This window comes from Marmota monax, unplaced genomic scaffold (assembly GCF_021218885.2).
Source record: "Marmota monax isolate L192 unplaced genomic scaffold, Marmota_monax_Labrador192_F-V1.1 WCK01_AAM20220418_F8-fsc00011, whole genome shotgun sequence".
Taxonomy (NCBI): Eukaryota; Metazoa; Chordata; class Mammalia; order Rodentia; family Sciuridae; genus Marmota; species Marmota monax.
Genome location: NW_026693082.1, coordinates 3,320,503 through 3,342,306, shown reverse-complemented (window position 1 = coordinate 3,342,306; position 21,804 = coordinate 3,320,503). Strand labels below are relative to the sequence as shown.

Genomic DNA, 21,804 nt, shown 5'->3' with positions numbered 1-21,804 from the left:
CATCATTGTTTTCAATGGCTGCATAGTATTTTACATCTTAGAAATTTTTAAACTACTCCTGTTTATGGGCATTGACTTTAGTTTTTTTCTCCCCTTACATCTTCCTTTTATTTTAATGTGGTTTGCACACTTACTGTACATCCTAGAGTAAAACTTCTCACTGCCTTTTTTCTCCCCTCTCCCGTACTGGGCATTGATACCCAGGGCCTGGCACACGTTAGGTAAGCACTTTATACAACTGAGTTACATCAGCTCTTACATTTATTTTTTATTCAAAATGATTACTAGGTATAACGAGCCACACATACAAAAAGTGCTTTTTTGAAAATTTCTCTTCCAATGAGCAAATGAGATAAATACTATTTTAATCTTTCATTTTACAGATGAGGAAACTGAGTTGCCTAAGTTCACAGCACCAGGTAATAGCAGTGTTGGGATTCCAGCAGAAATAGTGAGCTCTGATGTCTGTGGTTTTAGTCATTTCTCTATAAGGCCTCTTGACACAAACTCATTTCAAAAATGTGAGGCTCTCAAACCCAGTGTATAAGAAAACAGAAATACTCTGGACCTGGGGACGTGTGTAGGTTGGTGGTAGAATATTTGCCTAGTGTGTATAAGGCTCTGGGTTTCACCCCCAGCACTGCAAAAAAGAAAAAAAAAAGGAAGGAAGAAAGAAAAAACAGAGATACATATATGTTCTTTGGTTATTGAGAAAATAAAAGTGTTTTTAACCTGCATGGGATGTGCCATCTTTTGCTATCGAATCTTTAATGGTTGTACACCAGGCTTGTGGGCATCTCTGAATTGAAATTTAAAATGAGCATGGTATTGTACAGAGAGCTATGAAATCATCAGCACCCCCCGACACCCCCACCGTCTTCATCTATCTCAGAACAGAAATTTGAACAGAGCAGATCTTACTACAGCCAAGCTGGGGGAACTCTGGCCAGGCTGTGTTCAGGCCTTCCACTCTGTAGCCTGAGGTTAGATGAGGTCTCCAGGCTTCCTGATCCACCGTCTTTCCTTATCCATCATCTTTCTGTGTTGTGGAAAGCCACCTTCAATCTTGTCACCCCTTCCTTCTGCACTTTCACAAGCTCTCAACTTCACCAGTACATTCTTTATTAGTTAATCTCTGTCCTCTGGTTTGACTTTGACTCTTGCTCGTTAAATAAATCTTTTTTTTTTTTTAACCCAATAGTAAAATTATTCTCTGAAGCTCCTAGAAAGAGCTTGCCATTTCTCAATTCCTCCCCTCTGGGCACTAAGTAGAAAATAAAATGACCTAAATCTGATGACAGAAGAGAAAACCTTTTCATAGTTGTATTAAGCATACATCTTATTAGTCTCCAAGGTATTGTTTCACTGTGAACTCAAATTTCCTGATCTCCTGTCCATGCAAGACAGGCCATTTTTAGAAAAACCCTCGGGGGAGGAGGAAGCTTTGGCTCTCCCAGACATCTAATTGGTTATTCCCCTTGGGATTCCCAGGTTCAGCCACACAGTTGTTGCTAGGGTTGGCTGTTAGAAAGGAGAGGGAAAGAGCAGTTTCAAACAACCCAGAGATTCAGTTTTGTGTTCCCGTTATTTACATGATTATTTACATGGAAACGGTTCAAAAGAGTGAAAACATTTCAGGTGCTATCTCTGTGCAAACCACACTCCATGAAAACAACACAAAAGACTGAGGAGAAAAATGTTCACAAAACTTTTCGCTTTGGTCCTCTTAATGATAAATAGTTGGATTGGTCATTGCTCTTTCTGCCAATTGACTCTTTCTGTGGCATGGTCCTTGGCTAGCCACATGGAGTTCTCTTTTTCTCTTTTCCATCCTTCTTCTTCCCTATCTCTATCCCTTCCTTCCTTTCGTTTTAAAAATCTCCTTTCTCCTTCCTTTTCAAGGTCTTTAGCCATTGCTCTGAGAGAATTACATTTTCCCTTTTAGAAGCTCATATCTTTTCTTGGACTATTGAAACGCTGCCTTCCTGAAGTTTAGGAATCACATGGTACCTAGATTTCCTCTTCTCCCCCGTAGGCTTCATGTGACTTTCCCGCCAATCTTTCTGTCACTTCCACTTCACCCTTTCTTCCTTGTGGTCCAGTAGTAGGTCAGAGCTGGATACGGCGGTACACGCTTGTAATCCCAGAGACTCAGGGGGCTGACGCAGGAGGATCACAAGTTCCAAGCCAACTTGGGCAACTTAGTGAGACCCTATCTCAAAATAAAAAGGGTTCGGAATGTAGATCAGTGGTAGAATGCCCCTGGGTTCAATCCCTAGTACCAAAGGGAAGGAAAGAAGGAAAGAAGGAAAGAAGGAAAGAAAGAAAGAAAGAAAGAAAGAAAGAAAGAAAGAAAGAAAAAGAGAGAGAGAAGAGGAAAGAAAGAGAGAGAGAAAGAGAAAAGGTCAGGTCAAGAAACATTTTTTATGCACTGGTCTTCTTGTTAACAAAGCATCTAAAAACTTGTCAAGTGCTCATCAATTGCTGGAAACTTTTGATGGGGAAATGAATCCTTTCATCACTAGACAGAGTTGTTATTCCACTCAGGAGTTAAGGGCACCCAACATCAGTGTCAGATCAGCATGGGCTCAAAAGCTGTCACTAACCAGATAGCTGTATGTTTCGAATCATAGGGATCAACTGGGATTCTATTCTTGCCTCCTTTTTCTTCATCCAATTCAGGACCTGCCATTTTTTTTTTCCTGGTGCCTCTTGGGTTTGCTCTTCTTTCCCATCTTCCCTACCTTAGATGACATTTAGTCTGTCATGTTCCGAAACCCCAAATCTGAACTTTTACTTCTCCTATTGTAGAACTTCCCACACTCTACCGTAACTGCTTCTTTTCTTGTTTGCTTTTACCACCAAACTGTAAAATACTGAGAACAGAAACCCATTTTTTTTTCAAACATCTTGTTGTATCCTTAATTCCTTCCACAAAATAGGGTCCACCACTGACCGTTGAATGAATAAATTCCTAGATTTTTACTACTACCTCCAGACTTTCCTCCAGTGAACCCTTCCTCCTGCCGTCAAAGGAATCTTTCATGATATTCACCTTCTCCTCATGGATCCCAAACGCCTTCCTCCTGTTTTCTCCATCAAGTCTACATTAGGCTTCTTTTTCAAGGTCCCCAATCAGTTGGCCCCATTCCATCCACTTTGCCCTCATCTCTCCGACAGCCCAGCATATCCCCTGCTGCCGTCAAGAGTCTCCTGTTCCCCTTACGTGTAGCCCTGTGAGTTCCTGTCTCCGGCCTTCAGTCACAGCCTCGCCTCCTTCTTAGACCTCTTTTTCTTATCCTCTTATCTAAACCAGCTCATCTGGCGGTGGGGGTGCCCCTCAAGCCCTGCTTCTGTGAAGCCCACTGAACTTCTCTCATTACACTGACCTCTACTCCATTGATTGTCTACATATCTTCAGTTTAATGCTTTAACTGTTCCATGTATGTAGGTTTTTACCCACTTTCTATTTTTAGGATAGGAGTTGAAATAATTTGGATCTTAAATGTCCCCAAAGGCCCGTGTGTTGGAATCTTGTTTCCTGGAGTGGTGCCACTTGAAGAGGTAGGGCCCAGTGGGAGGTCTTCTGGTCACTGGGAGTGTGCCCTTGAAGGGGATACTGGGATCCCTGCTCCTTTCTCCTCTTTTCTTTCACTTCTTAGCCAACAGATAAGTGGTTTTGGTACACTATACACTCCTGCCATTATGTGCTGCCTTGCCACAGGCCCAAGAGCAAGAAGGCCAACCATTCAAGGACTGGGACCTACAAGCCTATGAACCAAAATAAACCTTCTCTCTTTATAAGTTGACTTATCTCAAGTATTTGTTATAGTGATGGGAAACTGACTAAACACAAGATCTATATTTTGAGGTCTTTTGCATCCTACACAGCTCCTCGATTCAGGCTGTCTTCCATTGCAGATCTTCTTGCTCACCTTTTCGTCCTGTCCATTCTGTACATGGTCTTTTTTTTTAAACTTCAAGTTATCTTTGGTCTAATTAATATCTTTTTAAAGGCCTTAATATTTCCTATTCCTTGTTAAGGGAATTTATTTGTCTGTTTCTCTAGTTTTGTTACAGTGGATGCATGAAACCATATTTAATAGACTATAGCCTTCCTGTTCTCATACACTGTCCAACATCCCCCACGATAACCTCCAACAGCACACAGTACTAGTAGACATGGCAAATAAGCCCCAATATCAAGTTAGGCATGACAAAAGGTAGTGAATGCTTAATGAGCATTCCAAGTAGGTATTAGAGGCTATGGAAGCCATCAAATTCTTCTGTATAAAGTCAGTGAATTTGAGTCCTCAACACTGTAATTGCTGTGTAAATCAAGGGCTGGTCATGGGTTCTGCCTTGGATCATCATCAGCAAATCAATCATTTCAGGAAGCAGGAAAACTCATCCCCCTGCAGAAGTCTTTCTTTGGGGGTAGTCAGACTGTCCAGAATGTATAGAACAATAGGGACAGTTGTTTCTCTGAAGACCCCCCAGCCAGCCCTAACCCTTATTGGGCATATGAACTACATGGAGATCATCTTAAAATATAGATTTTGAGTTCCTAAGTTTAGGGTGAGTTCCAAATTTTGCATTTCTATAAAGTTCCTAGATGATTCTGTATGCTGAGGCTGAGATTACCTGTCTATGGACCATCCTTTGAGTAGCAAGGGTCTAGAATACAGATACCTCCTTGTCCAGGAAACTTGGGAATAGCCTTGCAGAAGACTCTTCCCATGCATACCATCTTTCACTGTAGCATCTACTGTAAGAATAAGGCTAAATCTATATTTAATTCTTTCTCAAACAGCATATCTAAGTTTTGCAACCATAAACACCAACCAGGAGAATATATATTCCACGCAGAAAATGATGATGCTCAGTTCACCAAAATGTTTACGCTGAATATAAGAAGTAAGTTTATATTGCCAAGAATTTTATTTTTGTGTTCTCACTATTTTATTCACTAATAATATTAATCAGAAAGATCCAGGTCATGGCTTAAAAGGGATACTATAGAACTGTTTTTGAATGATGAAGTATTTTGGAATTTTACTCTCTTATCTACTGGTTTTGGTTACCAGTAGCTAAAAGATTTACTTAGAAAGGTTACTTAGAAAGGTTACTTAGAAACTAAAAGATTTATTCCATATCCTTTCTGCATGTGCTTTTAGTGTTTGACTTTTTTTTTTTTTTTTGTACCAGGGATTGAACCCAGGGGTGCTTAACCACTGAGCTTATATCCTCAGCACTTTTAAAATATTTTATTTACAGAAAGGGTCTCACTGAGTTGCTTAGCTTCTCTAAGTTGCTGAGGCTGATTTTGAATTTGCAATCCTCCTGCCTGAGCCTCTTGAGCCACTGGGATTACAGATGTGCACCTGACTAGTGTTGTGACTTTGTTGACTTTTTACTACTTTGAAAGGTCATATTAAGGAAAAGACAAATCATTATTTTGAAGACAAATCATTTATTTGTTTTAATAATCTTCATTTTAATAATCTTCATTTCTTTGGTCTATAAGAAGATAAAAGTAAAGTGAAAGAAAAAGAAAATAAAAGATGCAAGAGTACATTTCACTAGACTTTTTTCAGATGTTCTTCTGAAACTAAGAATGATTTAGAGGTGTGCAGATAGATAGAGGAGAGCCGAAAAGGTGGAAAGCGGTGCTCAGCAGAGAGGCCTTGGGCCTGTCTGTCAGAATGGCAGGGTATGTGGGGGTGGAGGTGGGGATGGGGGGAATTCTTGAGGTATCCTGAATGAGAAACCTCCCAGAAGCGCAACTGCAGTAGAGTAATGAGCCATTTCTGGAAAGTACCATACTCCATAAGCTTATTTTACTTGTCATTCTCTACAGGGAAACCTCAAGTGCTAGCTGAAACATCAGCTAGTCAGGCGTCTTGCTCTTCGGATGGATATCCATTACCCTCTTGGACGTGGAAGAAGTGTTTGGACAAGTCTCCCAAGTAATGAGAACCTTGACATCTCTTTTCATGGAAGAACCTAAAACTCTGACATCTTGGCTCTTTTTCAAGGATACAACTTCAGAAGAAATACTGACATATTTTAAATGCTTACTTTCATAGTTCTCCATGGCCATAGATTGTTTCTGATAACTTATAATAGATAAATCACTTTTAGAACTTGCTGCAGAAACCCCGACTTCCACTCTTACAACACAGTCGTGCCTGTCTTAACTTCTCTGTCTGCCATTTCTTTTCAGCTGCACTGAAGAAATCACAGAAGGAATTTGGAATAAAAAGGCTAACAGGAAAGTGTTTGGACAGTGGATATCCAGCAGTACCCTAAACATGAGTGAGGCTGTAAAAGGGTTCCTGGTCAAGTGCTGTGCGTACAATTCCATGGGCACATCTTGTGAAACAATCCTTTTAAACTCACCAGGTATGGGAATGGTTGCTATTGTGATATCCCACCACCTGGAATTCCCCATTAGAAGTTAGTCCCAGTGGCTGACTTTTACTGGGGGAATTTTACAAGAGAGCACAGGTTCAGTGTGTGAGTAAAGAAGGCTTTTTGAGTCAGGCAGGAATCCCCACTGACATTCACTGTACTGTTTTGCATTTCGGGACAAAGTTCTACCTACATTATTATGACTCAAAAGTTAAAGTGATGTAGAGAACCATAAACTCCCCATATGATGCATGTTTACCAAAAGATCCAACTGTAGCAAAGCAGTTTAAGTAATTTGGGGTCTCTTTAATTTTCTCTTTTATTAATCTCCTTATTTACCTTTAGCCTGCTGTTTTGTGATTTTTGTTTTTTAGAGCTCTCCAAAATGAAACACTACTAGTTTAGAATCACCAGCATCACAGAACCAAGTTCTCCCCATTCATGTGATATGTTCACAGAAGGAACGCAGACCTAATTTGTTTTTTTTTTAATTTGACTTGCACATTCTGTGGGATACAACCCTAGTAAATGATTTTTTAAAAATCAGCTCAGAATCACTTAGGATTTTCTAGGAAGGAAACTTATCCTTTATAGGAAGATATCTGATTTTCTCTGGGGAGGAGAGTATTCACAGAGTGTTTGCAAGGACTGAAAATAGTGGTTACTCAAACAGGATGTGAGAGATTATAATGAGCAGTCTACTATTTATAGTAGCAAACAGGAATTCTGTTTCATTGCTTAGTGACACTCCTCTGTTGCAGGCCCCTTCCCCTTCATCCAGGACAACATCTCATTCTATGCAACGATTGGGCTTTGTCTCCCCTTCATTGCCGTTCTAACCATATTAATTTGTCACAAGTACAAAAAGGTAAAAGAAGGGGTAACAATTCATTATTGTTTCCCATATCTGCAGAACTTTGGATTGCTCACTGACTCATTATTTCGTCTCTGAAGCAATTTAGGTATGAAAGCCAGCTGCAAATGGTACAGGTGACCGGCTCATTGGACAATGAGTATTTCTACATTGATTTCAGAGAATATGAGTATGACCTCAAATGGGAGTTTCCAAGAGAAAACTTAGAGTTTGGTAAGAATTGAATGTTCCAGAGACTTCTATAGCATTTCCTTTTCTTCGGAAAACCTTTCAAATGAACTGACTTCCAGTGTATCTTTGCAGGGAAGGTACTAGGATCCGGTGCTTTTGGGAAAGTGATGAATGCCACAGCTTATGGAATTAGTAAAACAGGAGTCTCAATCCAAGTTGCAGTCAAAATGCTGAAAGGTACGGTATGTGCAGTGGAAGGGGATCAACAAAGATGCACAAAGGTGGGAGCCAGTTTTCCACTCACCTCTTCTCCTCTTTTCTATCATTTTTATAGTTCGCCATACATCAGGGTTAAAAAGGAGTGGGTGGTTGTTAGGATCAACCATGCTATAAATATAAAATACAAGTCACGAATACAAAGCTCTACTTCTTCTTCCTCTTCTCTCTTTGTTTAGTTTTTATTGGGTTCAGTATGTGGGGATACAGTCACTGCAGGCAGAAGTTGTTTTTTCCATTTTGACATAGATTCTGGGTAGAAGAGCAAATTGGGGCCCTCTATCTCTTCACTTCCCATTCATTGCTCCTTCCAGTCCAATCTGGCCTCCACCCCTCTCTCCTCTTACCACTGCTCACTCAGCAGAAGTCTCCCCAGCTGGCTCTCTTGCTAAGATGGACAGTGACCTCTGAAGGGGTAAAGGGAAAGAGCTCTCCGCCACCTTCTGAAGGTTCACTGAAATAACCAGATTAACAGGAGGAAAAGGCACACAAACTTATCAATGCACATGGGGAAATCTCACTACAGCAAGCTTAACAAAGCACACACCTCCAAGAAAGGCCAGGTGGTTGAAGCTTATATGCCATTCTGAGTGACAGAAAGGAATAGAAGCTTGGATTTCCTGGAGTACGGTGAAGACAAGTTACAGGAGACGGGAAGGAAGAAATGCACTGTGTGTGTGTGTGTGTGTGTGTGTGTGTGTCTGTCTGTCTGTCTGCCTGCCTGTCTTATGGACATAAAGCCTCTTAGGTTACAGTCCTCAGGACAATACATCAAACTCTCTCTGGGTAGGTTGCCCTGAGCATGGAGACTTTTAGTCTTGTCTTTCCTGAGAGGTAATCTTTCCTGGCTAAGGAGATTTCATAGGAATTACATTCCTTCTTGGAAGAGAACTTCTCTCAGTTAGGTAAGGGGATTTCAAAAGGCCCTTCTCTGCATTGTGGGAGAAGAAGAGGATTAAGAGGCAGCTCTGTGAGGGAGGGAGGCATGAATGTGCAGGGAGACCTTGAAGCTGCTCCTTCAGCCCCAAGTTGCCACTCTTTGGGGTTCAAGTTAGTGTTCTCTGAGCCTCAACACCTCCAAACAACTAAGTCCAATGGGCCTTTAAGTCTTCATGTCTTCAACATACATTGTCATATTATTGACCATCTGTCCACTTCAAAATGCTTTCTTCCTTGGCTTCTTGGTTGCTATCTTCTTCTGGATTTCCTCCTGCTCCTCTGACTCAGTGCTTTTTTGGCTCAGCTTCTTCCATCCAGCTTTTGATGCAGAGTGGCTTGCTCCTGGTCCCCCTCCCATTCCACCCCACATTTTCACTGGTGCTGATCTCCACCACACCCCTAGCCTCCCATCTCTCTTCTGAGCTTTAGGCTCCTGTGTCCAAATGCTCAGATGTCTCAAAAGCCCCTCTAACCCAGCTCATCCCAACTGAATCCTCCAACCCTGGCCCTCCATCAATACTCCTTCCTCTTACTGATTAGTATTGGGTGCCAGAGGAGCCACATTCCACAGGATTGGACACACCACAACCAGGACCCAGCCTGAAACTGTCTTCTAACACCCCAGATTGATTCCTATCAGGTTTCCTGCTTACTGTCTATTGGATCCATCTTCTCTCTATTTCCACTCTAGTCTGATTCTGTCCCTCCTGAACAGTGACAACAACCTCTATCTACTCTTACCTCCTTTTGGATTCTCTATGCTGAAGTCCAAGTGATGGACACTCAAGGAGATCATATCATTTTCATGCCTAACATTTCTAGTGGCTTTCAGTTGTTCTCAAAATGATCCACACAGCCTTGAGGAATGTGTTCACTGCTCAGCCTCTCCACCTCTGGCTCTCAGCCCACCAGCAGGCGGACCTTCTTTCATTCTTCACAGCACCACACTCTCTCCCACCTCAGGGCCTTCACACAGGCAGATCCTTCCGCTTGCCCTTCACCTTGCTCTTAGGTACCTCCAACTCCCGCTTCACTCTCAACTTAAACCACTCCCTCGGGGAAGCCGTATTTCACAACACAGACAAGATCAAGTCCCCTGAGGCTGGGGGTGTAGTTCAGTGGTAGAGCACTGGTTGGCATGCATGAAGCCCTGGGCTCAATCTCCAGCACTGCCTCCCCCCACCCCACCCCCGCCCCCGCCAAAATCAAGTCCCTTGCAATATGTTACCTGAGCTCTCTGTAGACTTTTCTCATAGAATGTATTACAATTGTGATAATATTTTTGTTTAATTATTCAGTTATGGTCCTATCTGCCACATTAGTCCATCAGCCTCACTAAGGCGTCTGTTTGGCTCTTCTTTTTTGACCTTTGCACTTCTGTCACTTCAATCTGCAGTATTCTTCACCCCCCCAGTCCCCTCCACTGTAGTTTCACATGGCTACCTCCTGTTTTTCTCTAGGTCTCTGTTTAGGCATCTGGTGCCCTTTTCCATACCCCTCTGGGGCTTTGTACACTGCCCCTCTTGTGTGACCCCCACAGCACTCAGCATTCATTTGTCACGTGTCATTCATTGTACTAAAGTTATCCCGTGATATCCATGGGGAATTGGTTCTAGGAATCTCTGAGGGTACCAAAATTCTAGATGCTCAAGTCCCTTAAATAAAATGGGGTAGACTAATACACAGCCTTTAAAGTACTGGCTTTAAATCACCTTTAGATGACTTACAGTACCTAATACGATGTAAGTGCCGAGTAACTAGTCTGTATAGAGACACCTTTTCCACAAATGTTTTTGATCTGTGGCCATTCGAATCCGGGGATACTCCCTATGGAGGGCAGACTGCATATTTTAATAGCTTATTTACTCGCCTCCCCTTTCCAGGAGACTCTAAGTGCCAGGAAGACAGAGGTTGTGCTTCAGTAATCTTTCATTCCCCAGTGTTGGCATGTGGCCTCACACACAATGGGTGCTAAACAGATACTTATTTAACAAATGAATGAATGGTAATAGTATATGAATGTGCTTTGAAAAAGATAAGCATGTCATAAAATATGTTACTGTCAGTCTTGATGGTGCATTCCCATAATCCCAGGGACTAGGGAGCCTAAGGCAGGAGGATTTTGAGTTCAAGTCCAGCCTCAGCAATTTATTGAGACTTTGTCTTAAAATAAAAATAAAAAAGGGCTAGGGGTGTCGCTCAGTGGTAGACACATGGACATGGACGGTTTAGTCACAAATTCCTGTAAAGCGTGAAGTAGCTGAAGATGTGCTGTGCTATCGGGTCTCAGGAGGGTCTGACTACAAAGTCAACATCTTGAAGTCAAGCGCACCCCTGAGAGCTCACTTATGTCAAAATAAATGATGTCAACACTGGAGTGTATTCCAGGACTAAATAATGGGACCTGGAAATTAGATCAGACTTTAGTTTAAATGTAAAGAAAAGTTCCTGTTGCTGTAAGAAAGGATGTGTTAGAGGAGCCAATGCCTGGAGCCTGGAGTAGCAAGTCCAAAGACCCTGTCCTTGCCCCTGGTGCTCCTGGTGCCCTGAGCAGCTACACATCAGCCTCAGTGACAGGAGCCCTTTGAGTTCATCAATAACTGCCCTCACGATGTGCCCAAGCAAGGCTTATGTGTGTACTTTGTCAAGCTGTCTGGACTTCTCTCCAGGGAGAGAATGTATTGGCCAACTGACACAGGCTAGTGTGCATGGCAGTGACGTTCCTCATCATCAACTAAAGACTCTTGAGAACTCCATTAGTAGGAATGAGTCCTCTCGGACCTCCTCTTATTGGGCTTACTGACAAATGGAAGATTCCAGACCTGAGAACCAGGACCAGAGGCTAGAGACAACTGTCTTTGCTGATACTGTTAGTCTTTCAATGACTTGAACAAATCCAGGAGTCAAAACAAATAAATACATACAAAGTATGTTTCTCCCTTCAGCTTATTGTTTATCTCTACTATGCAGGAAAATCATGTGTTACTAACATTTTACTTGGTTGTATGTTTTGGGGGACAACCAAGGATTTTTGTAAATCTAGGTAAAAAGACTGTGTGTTGGGGGCTGCTGATGCAGGGGATTGAATCCAAGTCCTCATGCAGGCGAGGCGTGTACTAGGCAAGTACTCTACCACTGAGCCCTGAGCCGTATCCCTAGCCTGGAGAGCCATATTATTATATTCAACATTTGTACCATAATCTTGAAATTTTGTTTGAAGACATAACATATTATTATTCAAAATTCATGTATTGTTTTGATGTCTCTTTTTCTCTTGGTTTTGAATTTAGATAGGTAATAAAATCATCTCTGCACTGGGGAAATTTTTAATGTATTAAACAACATAAAATTACTGTTTTACTTGAGTTTGACATTTTGTTATTCCTCCATTGACAGAAAAGGCTGACAGCTCTGAAAAAGAGGCACTCATGTCAGAACTCAAAATGATGACTCACTTGGGACATCATGAGAACATTGTGAATCTGCTGGGGGCATGTACACTGTCAGGTAATCAGTTTCCACCAAGACACCTAATGCAAAATAGTTTAGCCTGAAGACCAAAAAGACATTTGTTCTCATTATTTTTTGCTCTTTTCTCACACTTAGTGTAGGCCCCCATTTCAAGTGGAATTAGACATTGAGCACTCCATTTTTTCAAATGGGTGAACATAATGAATACCCCTTTTGTATCTGATCCACTGGGATATGTCACATAAAAAATCTAATATGCTTAGAATCAACTATCCTGCAAGTACATTTTTTGGTGTGCATACTTCTCTCCCCAGCTGTGGAGCTGGCATAAATGTAGTGGAGAAAAGAGGTACAGAGCTTGGCCAGTGCTTCCAGTAGGCTGCTTTCAAACAAGTCACAGTCAAGGTGGGGTTTGAAACTTTATCTTCACAGAATTCTTGAGGTCATGGTCTCTAATTCTCTCATGTCTCTCTGTGAATAGTCAAACATTGTACCCAAGGGTGGTTCTTTCTGGGACAGCAGGGCTGGGGCTAGAAGTAAAAGAAGATGAAAATGAGAAAATGGACCTAAGAGAGGACTGGAAACATATTTCTCTTTCCTCTGGCAAACAATAAATCAGCATATATTTTTAAAATTTATATGACAGCAGAATGCATTACAATTCTTATTACACATTTAGAGCACAATTTTTCATATCTCTGGTTGTATACGTAGTATATTCATACCCATTTGTGTCTTCATACCTGTACTTTTTAAAAATTTATTTATTTTAATTAATTTATTTTTGCATACAATTCTTTATACACCATTATACAATAATTTATCATATCTCTGTTTATATATAAGGTATGTTGACACCAAATTCACATCTGCATACATGTATTTTGTATAATGATGAGGGTCTCCTTTCAATATCCATGCTATTCCCCTTTTTCTTCCCTTTCCCTCCCACCCCTATTCCCTATCTAGAGGTAATCTTCCTCCCTTGCTCTCCCTCCTGACCCCATTTTGAGTCACCCCCCTTATATCAGAGAAGACATTTGGCATTTGTTTTTTTGGGATTGGCTAACTTCACTTAGCATAATCTTCTCTAATGCCATCTATTTCCCTGCAAATGCCATGATCTTATTCTTTTTTATTGCTGAGTAATATTCCATTGTGTATAAATGCCACATTTTTTTTTATCCATTCATCCACTGAAGGACATCTAGGTTGGCTCCACAGTTTAGCTATTGTGAATTGTGCTGCTATAAACATTGATGTGGCTGTGTCCCTGTAATATGCTGCTTTTAGGTCCTTTGGGTATAGTCCAAGAAGAGGAATCACTGGGTCAAATGGTGGTTCCATTCCCAGTTTTCCAAGGAATCTCCATACTGCTTTCCAAATTGCTGCACCAATTTGCAGTCCCACCAGCAGTGTATAAGTGTACCTTTTTCCCCACATCCTCGCCAGCACTTGTTGTTGTTTGTCTTCATAATGGCTGCCACTCTTACTGGAGTGAGATGGTATCTTAGAGTAGTTTTAATTTGCATTTCTCTGATTGCTAGAGATGATGAGCATTTTTTCGTATATTTGTTGATTGATTGTATATCCTCTTCTGAGAAGTGTCTGTTCAGGTCATTGGCCCATTTATTGATCGGATTAATTTTTTTTGGTGCTTGTCTTGTTGAACTCTTTATATACCCTAGAGATTAGAGCGCTATCTGAGGGGTAAAAATTTGTTCCCAGGATGTAGGCTTTCTATTCACCTCACATATTATTTCTTTTGCTGATAATAATGGTCATCACATTCCACCATCATTAATAACCCCATGCCCCCTCCTGTCCCCTCCCACCCCTCTGCCCTGTCTAGAATTGGTCTATTCCTCCTATGTTTCCTATCCCTATCCCACTATGAGTCAGCATATATTTACTAAGTATGTTAGTCAGCTTTCTATCACTATGACAAAATACCTGAGATAATTTAAAAGGAGGAAAATTTTATTACAGTTCATGATTTCAGAGGTTTCATTCATGATCTCTTGACCCTGTCAGTTTGGGTCTGTGGTGGCCTAGTGCAAGATGGTAGGAATGCAAGATGGAGGAGGCCTGTTCACTCTTGGTGACTGGGAAACAAAGAAAGAGATTTAGCTTGATATTTCCAAGGCCATTTTCTGTTATATGTAGTAGTATTTTCATTGCTGGGAAACATTTCATTGTATGGATAGACCACAATTTTTAGATCTATATCCCTCTTTCCTTGGTCTTAGCATAAATAATAGTGTTTTGAGAAATTATGAATAAAGTTTCTATAAACATTCTTGTAAAAAAAAGAGAAGGAGGAGAGAAAGAGAGAGAGGTAGGAAGGGGCCCCAGTCCTGCACCCCATTTACCCAAATTTCTCCAACTAAGCTCCACGTCCAAAGATTACACCACTTCCCAATAGCACTGTTGTCTAGGTATCAACCTTCAATACATGGGCCTTTCAAGAATGTTCAAGATTCAAACTAGCATGCCAAGCAAGTGTTCATAATACAGTGGGCATATATTCCCCATTGCAAAGTGGAGAAGCCAGGAGGCCAGTGGTTTTGGTGAAGCCAAAACCAAGACAGTCTATTTGGCTGTCGAGGAGATACTAATTTCCAAAAAAGTTTAGGCAGAAAGCTAAAATTGAGTTTAAGATATAAGAAGAGATAGGCTTGCCCAAAGTTGGAGGAGAACTGAGCTCTCACAGAGTATGTTGTATGTTGTGCAGATTTCTGAAAAAACAATATGGCGTTTGTACATCTATAATTAAAACTGTAACTATTTCAGGACCAATTTACTTGATTTTTGAATACTGTTGCTATGGTGATCTCCTCAACTATCTAAGAAATAAAAGAGAAAAATTCCATAGGACATGGACAGAGATTTTCAAGGAACACAATTTCAGTTTTTATCCCACTTTCCAATCACATCCAAATTCCAGGTAAGAAGCGGGACCAAGGTTTCATTATTATACAGGACATAGAAAAGGTGTGATGGATAAATACTCTTCAGTAGCCAGTTTCTAAAGGCACTGTGTGATCCAGGAGTCTAAGACAAGTCACTTATCTTAGATCTAGAGTGGTCCCCCATTATCTGTTGTTTTGCTGAAAGAAGCTTCAATTACGCTTAGTCAACTGCAGTCCAAAAATATTAAATGGGAGAAAGTCCAGAAATGAACAAATCAATCAGTATTAAATAATTTTATTAAAGTATATTGTTACAATTGTTCTACTTTGCAATTATTGTTAATATTTTACTATGCCTAATTTATAGATTAAACCTTATCATAGTCTTGTAGGTATAGGGAAAATGTAGTATATATAGGGTTTGGTACTATCTGTGCTTGTAGGCTTCTACTAGTGGTCTTGGAATGTATGCCCCAACTGCTGCTGTAGTCTCCCTGTTGATTTGAAACCATAAGACCTTTCCTTTCCTTCAGTGCAGTTACTGTTGAGCCAGTCCCTTTCTACCTGCCTAAATCATATCCTAGAAACCCTTGGTTTTGAGAAAGGTTCATAATCCAATCTTTTAGGTAGAAAGAATGAAGACCTTTTCCAATGTCCTTGGCATACTCATAGAAAATAGCTCAAGTCCTGGGACTGTTGCACAAAAGGGATCTAAACTCATAAATTGGGTTTTAAAATGTTAAGATGGATTCATTGGCATATCATGGGAACATAAACTAGTGGTCACTTTGTCTCTGTGCTCTGTGTTGTATATCCTGCCACCTGTGTGGATCCTGAGTGATTCTTGATCCTGATGGAGTTATTGTTTAAGTATGCATAAATGAGTCTTTAGGAGTTTGGTGGCATGCTCCTCAGCCTTGAAATTTTTGGCTGATGACCTGCATCACAGCGTTACAGCAGCTTTATCTGAACTGATCCATAGGCATTCTTCCACCCACAATGCATTTTTTTAAAATTTTGTTGTTGTTGTTGATGGACCTTTAGTTTGTTTATTTTTATGTGGTGCTGAGAATTGAACCCAGTGCCTCACACATGCTGGGCAAGTGCTCTACCACTGAGCCCCCACAATGCATTCTTTTTCCTCTGCGTAGGTGAAAGCTCTTCCTTATTCTGAAGGTAGAATTACTTGTCAGAGACTTTTCTCTTTTGGGAGTCTCTTGAGAATGAGCGGAGATTCCCAAACTTTAAGCTCTTACATGGAGATACAACATCTTAAAACCACAGAGCCCCATAAAGATCCCCATACATGTCTGTGAGCACTTGCCCTTACCTGTGTATACCCATCACACCAATCCTCCCCTTTATCCTCATTTCTCAGTTCATACTCTAGAACTGAGAAAATTATATAATATCATGCATATTTTTTTGAGGTATGGGGGATTGAACCCAGGACTTTTTTCATGCTAAGCATATGCTCTACCGCTGAACTACACCTCCATACATACTCTAGAAGAGAGAATCTATCCTAAGAGTCAGATGTGTGTGACCAGCGCTTCATTGGCAGTAATTAGCTCTTTTGATTCATTTTGATCATCGGGGTGTTAAATGCCTCAAAACAATTAATTTTGAAATATTTGTGACCTAAAAGCATGAAGCTATTTTGAAAGATACAGAAATTGTAAATTGGGATAAACTCATACACTGGAATAAATTGAATCATGATAATTGGTGCAGAATTCCTCAGTGAAGAGTTCTATACAATACACTTTAAAAGAGATTTTCATTATGACTGTTACTTCCGCAGGGAAGGGAAATGAGTTTCACAAAAACAAAATTGAAAAAAGGATGATCAACTGGGGGTGTAGCTCATATGCATGAAGCCCTGAGTTCAATCCTACCACAAAAAAAGAAAAAAGCAACAACAACAAAAAAACCAACTCAACAACCAACAAAAATGGATGGCAAAGCCCTTCAGTTTTTATAGAAGATCTGTAGATCTGTATTACACTTGAGCTTTTAAAGGAAAAATGGGCAAGTTTAGAAATTGAAGAGTGAGGTGTGATTCCTAGTTCTGGTGTTTATTAGCTTTGTGATTTAACAAATCATATTAATCTCACGAAGTCTCATTTCTTTTTTATAAAGTATAACTTCAACACTCATCTTGTCATGTGACAAGGACTGAGAGATCACTTATCCTAGTTAGACCAGCAGGCCCAAGCACACAGATGTTTCTAATGTAGACAAAAATTTGACATGTTGATGGTGTGTTTTTAATTTAAAAACTCATTTATAATTGGAAGCCATTTCTCTGATGAACTTATTTTTTTTTAAATAGAATGTCTGCTCAGAGACAAATGTAACTAATGAACGAATTTCTCTTTCATAGTATGCCTGGTTCAAGAGAAGTTCAGATACACCAGGACTCGGATCAGGTCTCAGGATTCAATGGAAATTCAATTCATTCTGAAGGTAATACTTTATTCTAATTGGTGTTACTTTAAAATGGAAACAGATACAAGAGTTTCATGTGCTATTTTTAAAAAGCACACAATGGCAAAGGCATGGTTTCTTTCTTTGCTGATGTCAGTGATAAGCTTGATAATGCAACTTGCTTGAAAAGTAGTGAAAAGCCAACAGTTTGTATTTTAAGACTTTCTTATTAATGGTCAACCAATAAACACTGAAGACTATTTTATTTGGTCAGGTTATGCTTTTTAAACTAATCAGAGCCACCTTATCACAGGATAAGTGGTAACAATGGTGAGTCACAGAGTCAGGCAGAAGTTCTGTTTCCTTCACTTTCTAGATGGATGACTTTGGATAAGTTATTATGAAAACATCTGAGTCACAATTTATCGTTTATAAAACAAGCTTAATAATACCTTTCTCACAGGACTATTTGAAGGAGTACACAGAAGAATATCAAGTGCAAAATCAGAGTTCATAAAATGTGGTAGAAACTTGATTAGTATTTTTTTTTCTTTTTCCAATGTGACATATCTGCGTAGCATGATAAAAGGGTCTTAAAAACTCCTAAGTAGGGGGCTGGGGATATAGCTCAGTTGGTAGAGTGCTTGCCTCACATGCACAAAGCCCTGGGATCAATCCTCAGCACCAACACCCCCCCAAAAAACACTCCCCAAAACAACTCCTGAATAACCAGGGGCCATCTATTATCAAGGCAGCTAGGGAATTTATCTCTAAATAAAAAGAATCTTTCTGTGGTCACAGTGAGCAAAAACAGGTTTGTAAGAACTTCATATATGTGTCTTAGTTTGGAGAAGAGATGACTCCAAAGAAAGGTCTAAGGAGCTCTCAGAGAAACGGAAGAACTGGACCCAGGACGAGCAGGGTTCTTGGCACATGGGAGGGAAAAGAATTGTAGCATGTGCCAGTCAGAGGCACAGACAGAGGTTTATTTAGAAAAACAGAGGCACATTGAAGGGAGAATGTGAGAGTGAGAAGCCTTTGGGGTAAAGCGAGGGATGCCCATTCAAGGGAGAGTGTGGGCCATCTCCAGATGAAGACCCGGCAACCCCTTGGTGTGGGGGGGGATGTTGATATTTATAGAGGGTTGGTTGCTAGGGACTGGACTAGAGGTGAAGTCAGCGCGAACTTAAGCCATTGCCACCAGTTTTCCCTGCCCTTGCACTCGTATGTTAGTTTTTGTTTTGGTGCTGGGGATTGAGCCCAGAAGTGCTTTCCCACTGAGCCACATCCCCAGCCCTTTTATTTATTTATTTATTTATTTTCAGTTTTTATCCTAATTATTTTCATTTTTTTATTACAATTTTATTCTTATTAAGTTGCTTAGGTCTTTGCTAAGTTGCTAAGGTTGACCTTGAATTTGCAATCCTCCTCCTGCCTCAGCCTCCTGAGCACTGGAATTACGGGCATGCTACCACACCTGGGCCTCATATTAGTTTTTGTAGACAAGGACATGGTGGGTGGGAGGAGGGCGTGGACTGAGTGGCTCAAGAGTTCCAAATGTTCATGGGCGTTTCCTCATGTCAATGGTTTGGGGGTGCTTCTTTGAGACTCAGTGTATCTCTCCCTTTTTTTTGTATCCCCAAATTTCTATTTCATTAGCACCTGCTCCAACACAAAATTGCAACAAATTCAGTTTAAATATCTTCATTGATTTGATTTGTGATTCTAGAATCATGCACTACTTTATTCCAAAAAACAGAATGAGTGATTCAAAGGGGTGAGCAGAAGAGGTTAACAGAAGGGCCAAAGGAAGCAGCAACAAGAAGAGAGAACAGGGAATCTATTCATTTCAAAGTTAGTTTCTCAGGGACAAGGAGACAGAAAAATAGTATCTACTTGGTTCATATCAGGTTACTTCAGGTTAAAGACCCAACTGAACTGTCTGTTTAGGAAATTTGGTTGTTATCTCTCCTGATTTCTCAGAAGATCAGATAACTTCCTTTCTGCTTGATGATGTGGAACTTTTAGCCTGGGTGACAACATTTTGGTTTGATCTATTGAGACTAATGCAGGAGCCCAATTCAAGTCAGCAATCTCCTATAAATTGTATTAAAGACACCTCACCTAACTGGTTTTAATAACTTTTTCATAGAAATTTGATAAGGCACCTTCTAAGCATTTTGACAAAAATCAAAGCTGACTCTATGTTACAGATGAAGTTGAATATGAAAACCAGAAAAGACTGGAAGAAGAGGAGGACTTGAATGTGCTTACATTTGAAGATCTTCTTTGCTTTGCGTATCAAGTTGCCAAAGGAATGGAATTCCTAGAATTTAAGTCGGTAAGCACCTTAAAAAAAAAAACTAACAAAAAATATAAAAAGATAACTATGAAAAAAGACGTGCTAGGGCTGGAGTTGTAGCTCAGTGATAGAGCACTTGCCTCGCAAGTGTGAGGCACTGGGTTCAATCCACATAAAGACAAATAAAGGCATTGAATCCATATACAACTAAAAAAAATTTAGAAAAAAAAAGACATGCTTATATAAAACTATGAAAAAGAGATGTGCCTGTATTTTTTCTTGTTTATCATAACATGTCTCCCTTGATGCCTGTTTTTTCCCCTCTTTACTGTTGAAGTTAATCAAGAACATTACTTCACTCTTTGCTAATGAATCATAAAGGTCTGGGATTCCTTATTGCAAAATGGCTAGCATAACCTTCCTAGGCTCCCAGCGTCCTCTGGAACTTACAGGGAACAAGGTCAAGATAGGAAGTCCTTGCTGTCTGTGGTGGCCCACACCTGTATCCCAGTGACTCAGGATGGTAACTTCAAGGCCAGCCTGAGCAACTTAGTGAGACCCTGTTTCAAAATTAAAAAAATAAAAATGGCTGAGGATGTAGCTCAATGGTAAAACACACCTGGGTTCAATCCCAGTACCAAAAAAAAAAAAAAAAAAGGAAGAGTTTGGAAATCCCATTCACAAGGAAGTGTTGCATCAATCCTGTGCATAGCATTTGCTCCAGGGGGTGAATGGAGGTCAAAACTCAGCATGACCACTACCCTGGACATCTGTCTAACTTGCACTAACAGCCTGTGTTCTAGCGGCAGCTCTGTAGGCCCACAGTCTCTTTGATTGCTAATCCCAGATCCATTAGGGCTGTGATTGCAAGGGTATGGAGACTGCCTCAGACCATTGTCTTGCCCCTGATTTTGCATTCTGTCATTGCCTTTTAGCACTGCTGTTCGCTGCCATTTGACAGGACTCATGCCTATCAGCAGATAAAAGCATCCTCTAGTCACTTCCTTTCATTATTTTCTTCCCTTTGTAGAGGCAAAAGGAATACCTCCCGCCACCTGAGTTTCAAGAATGCTGGAATAAATGGATAATAGACAACTAACCGGAGAAAAGGCATATACATTTATTTACATGCATATGTGTATGGAAGCCACGTAAAATTTTCATGAAGCTCAAGGAAGGGCCAGATGGTTGAAGCTTAATTCGCTTCATAGAGGAGAGAGATGTGGGGAGGTATTTTAGAGGGGTGGTTAATGATTTTAGGGGGGATGAATGGGCCTGAAGAACAGACAGTGGAGCTGGGGGTGTTCAGTGGTAGAACGCTTGTCTGGCATGTGTGAGACCCTGGATTCAATCCCCAGCACTACATACACACACACAATTAAAAAAAAAAAAAAAAAAAAAAGAACAATGATCTGGGGACAAAGTTCCTTTAGGTAGTTAAGGGAACCGCAGAGAAAAGCCTCATCCAACATCTGCTGGACCCCCAAGAGCCTAGTGAAGAATAACCAGCATACCAGGGCCCCGTACTTAGACGTGACATTCCCTGGGCTCCTTCACCTTTCATTACCTTCTTTCTCTTTATTTCCAAACTTTTTCCTGCTCTACTTTCTTTAGATGTCTTATTCTCTTCCTCTCCTTCTCTACTTCCTTCCCTTTACCTCTTTTCTCCTTTTTCCTCCCTGAATTTGGAAAGATGGATTTCAACGTTGTTGTTTGCCTTTAAAAGACTACTGTCTTGGAACAGGGTACGGTGTCCCATACCCATAGTCCCAGGTATTCAGGAGGCTTAGGTGGGAGAATCACCAGTTCCAGCCCAGCCTAGACCACTTAGTGAGACCCTGTCTCAAAAATAAAGGAAAAACCCTGCTGTCTCAATGAAATATGCCCAGCTCTCCCATCCATCCAAGGCACGGCCTTCCCTTCTTCATCTTCTTACCTGCTGTTCTGATTTCCCTTCCTCAGGCTTCTTGCCCTCCTTACTCTTTGTCATAGTTCGCCTACACGTGGACAGTGGT

General features: G+C 40.7%; 1 protein-coding gene across 4 annotated transcripts in view; it reads left to right on the top strand.

Moving 5' to 3' along the window:
• Flt3 (fms related receptor tyrosine kinase 3) overlaps positions 1 to 21,804 on the top strand; it is an 89,807-nt gene that overhangs the window by 45,864 nt on the left and 22,139 nt on the right. For all 4 annotated transcript variants that reach the window (XM_046454269.2, XM_046454268.2, XM_046454266.1 and 1 more), the window contains 10 exons: positions 4,814 to 4,917; positions 5,861 to 5,969; positions 6,227 to 6,405; positions 7,176 to 7,282; positions 7,369 to 7,501; positions 7,592 to 7,696; positions 12,071 to 12,181; positions 14,939 to 15,092; positions 17,444 to 17,526; positions 19,701 to 19,828. In XM_046454269.2, the coding sequence (XP_046310225.1) occupies positions 4,814 to 4,917; positions 5,861 to 5,969; positions 6,227 to 6,405; positions 7,176 to 7,282; positions 7,369 to 7,501; positions 7,592 to 7,696; positions 12,071 to 12,181; positions 14,939 to 15,092; positions 17,444 to 17,526; positions 19,701 to 19,828 (1,213 nt within the window). The remainder of the gene's footprint in view (positions 1 to 4,813; positions 4,918 to 5,860; positions 5,970 to 6,226; positions 6,406 to 7,175; positions 7,283 to 7,368; positions 7,502 to 7,591; positions 7,697 to 12,070; positions 12,182 to 14,938; positions 15,093 to 17,443; positions 17,527 to 19,700; positions 19,829 to 21,804) is intronic.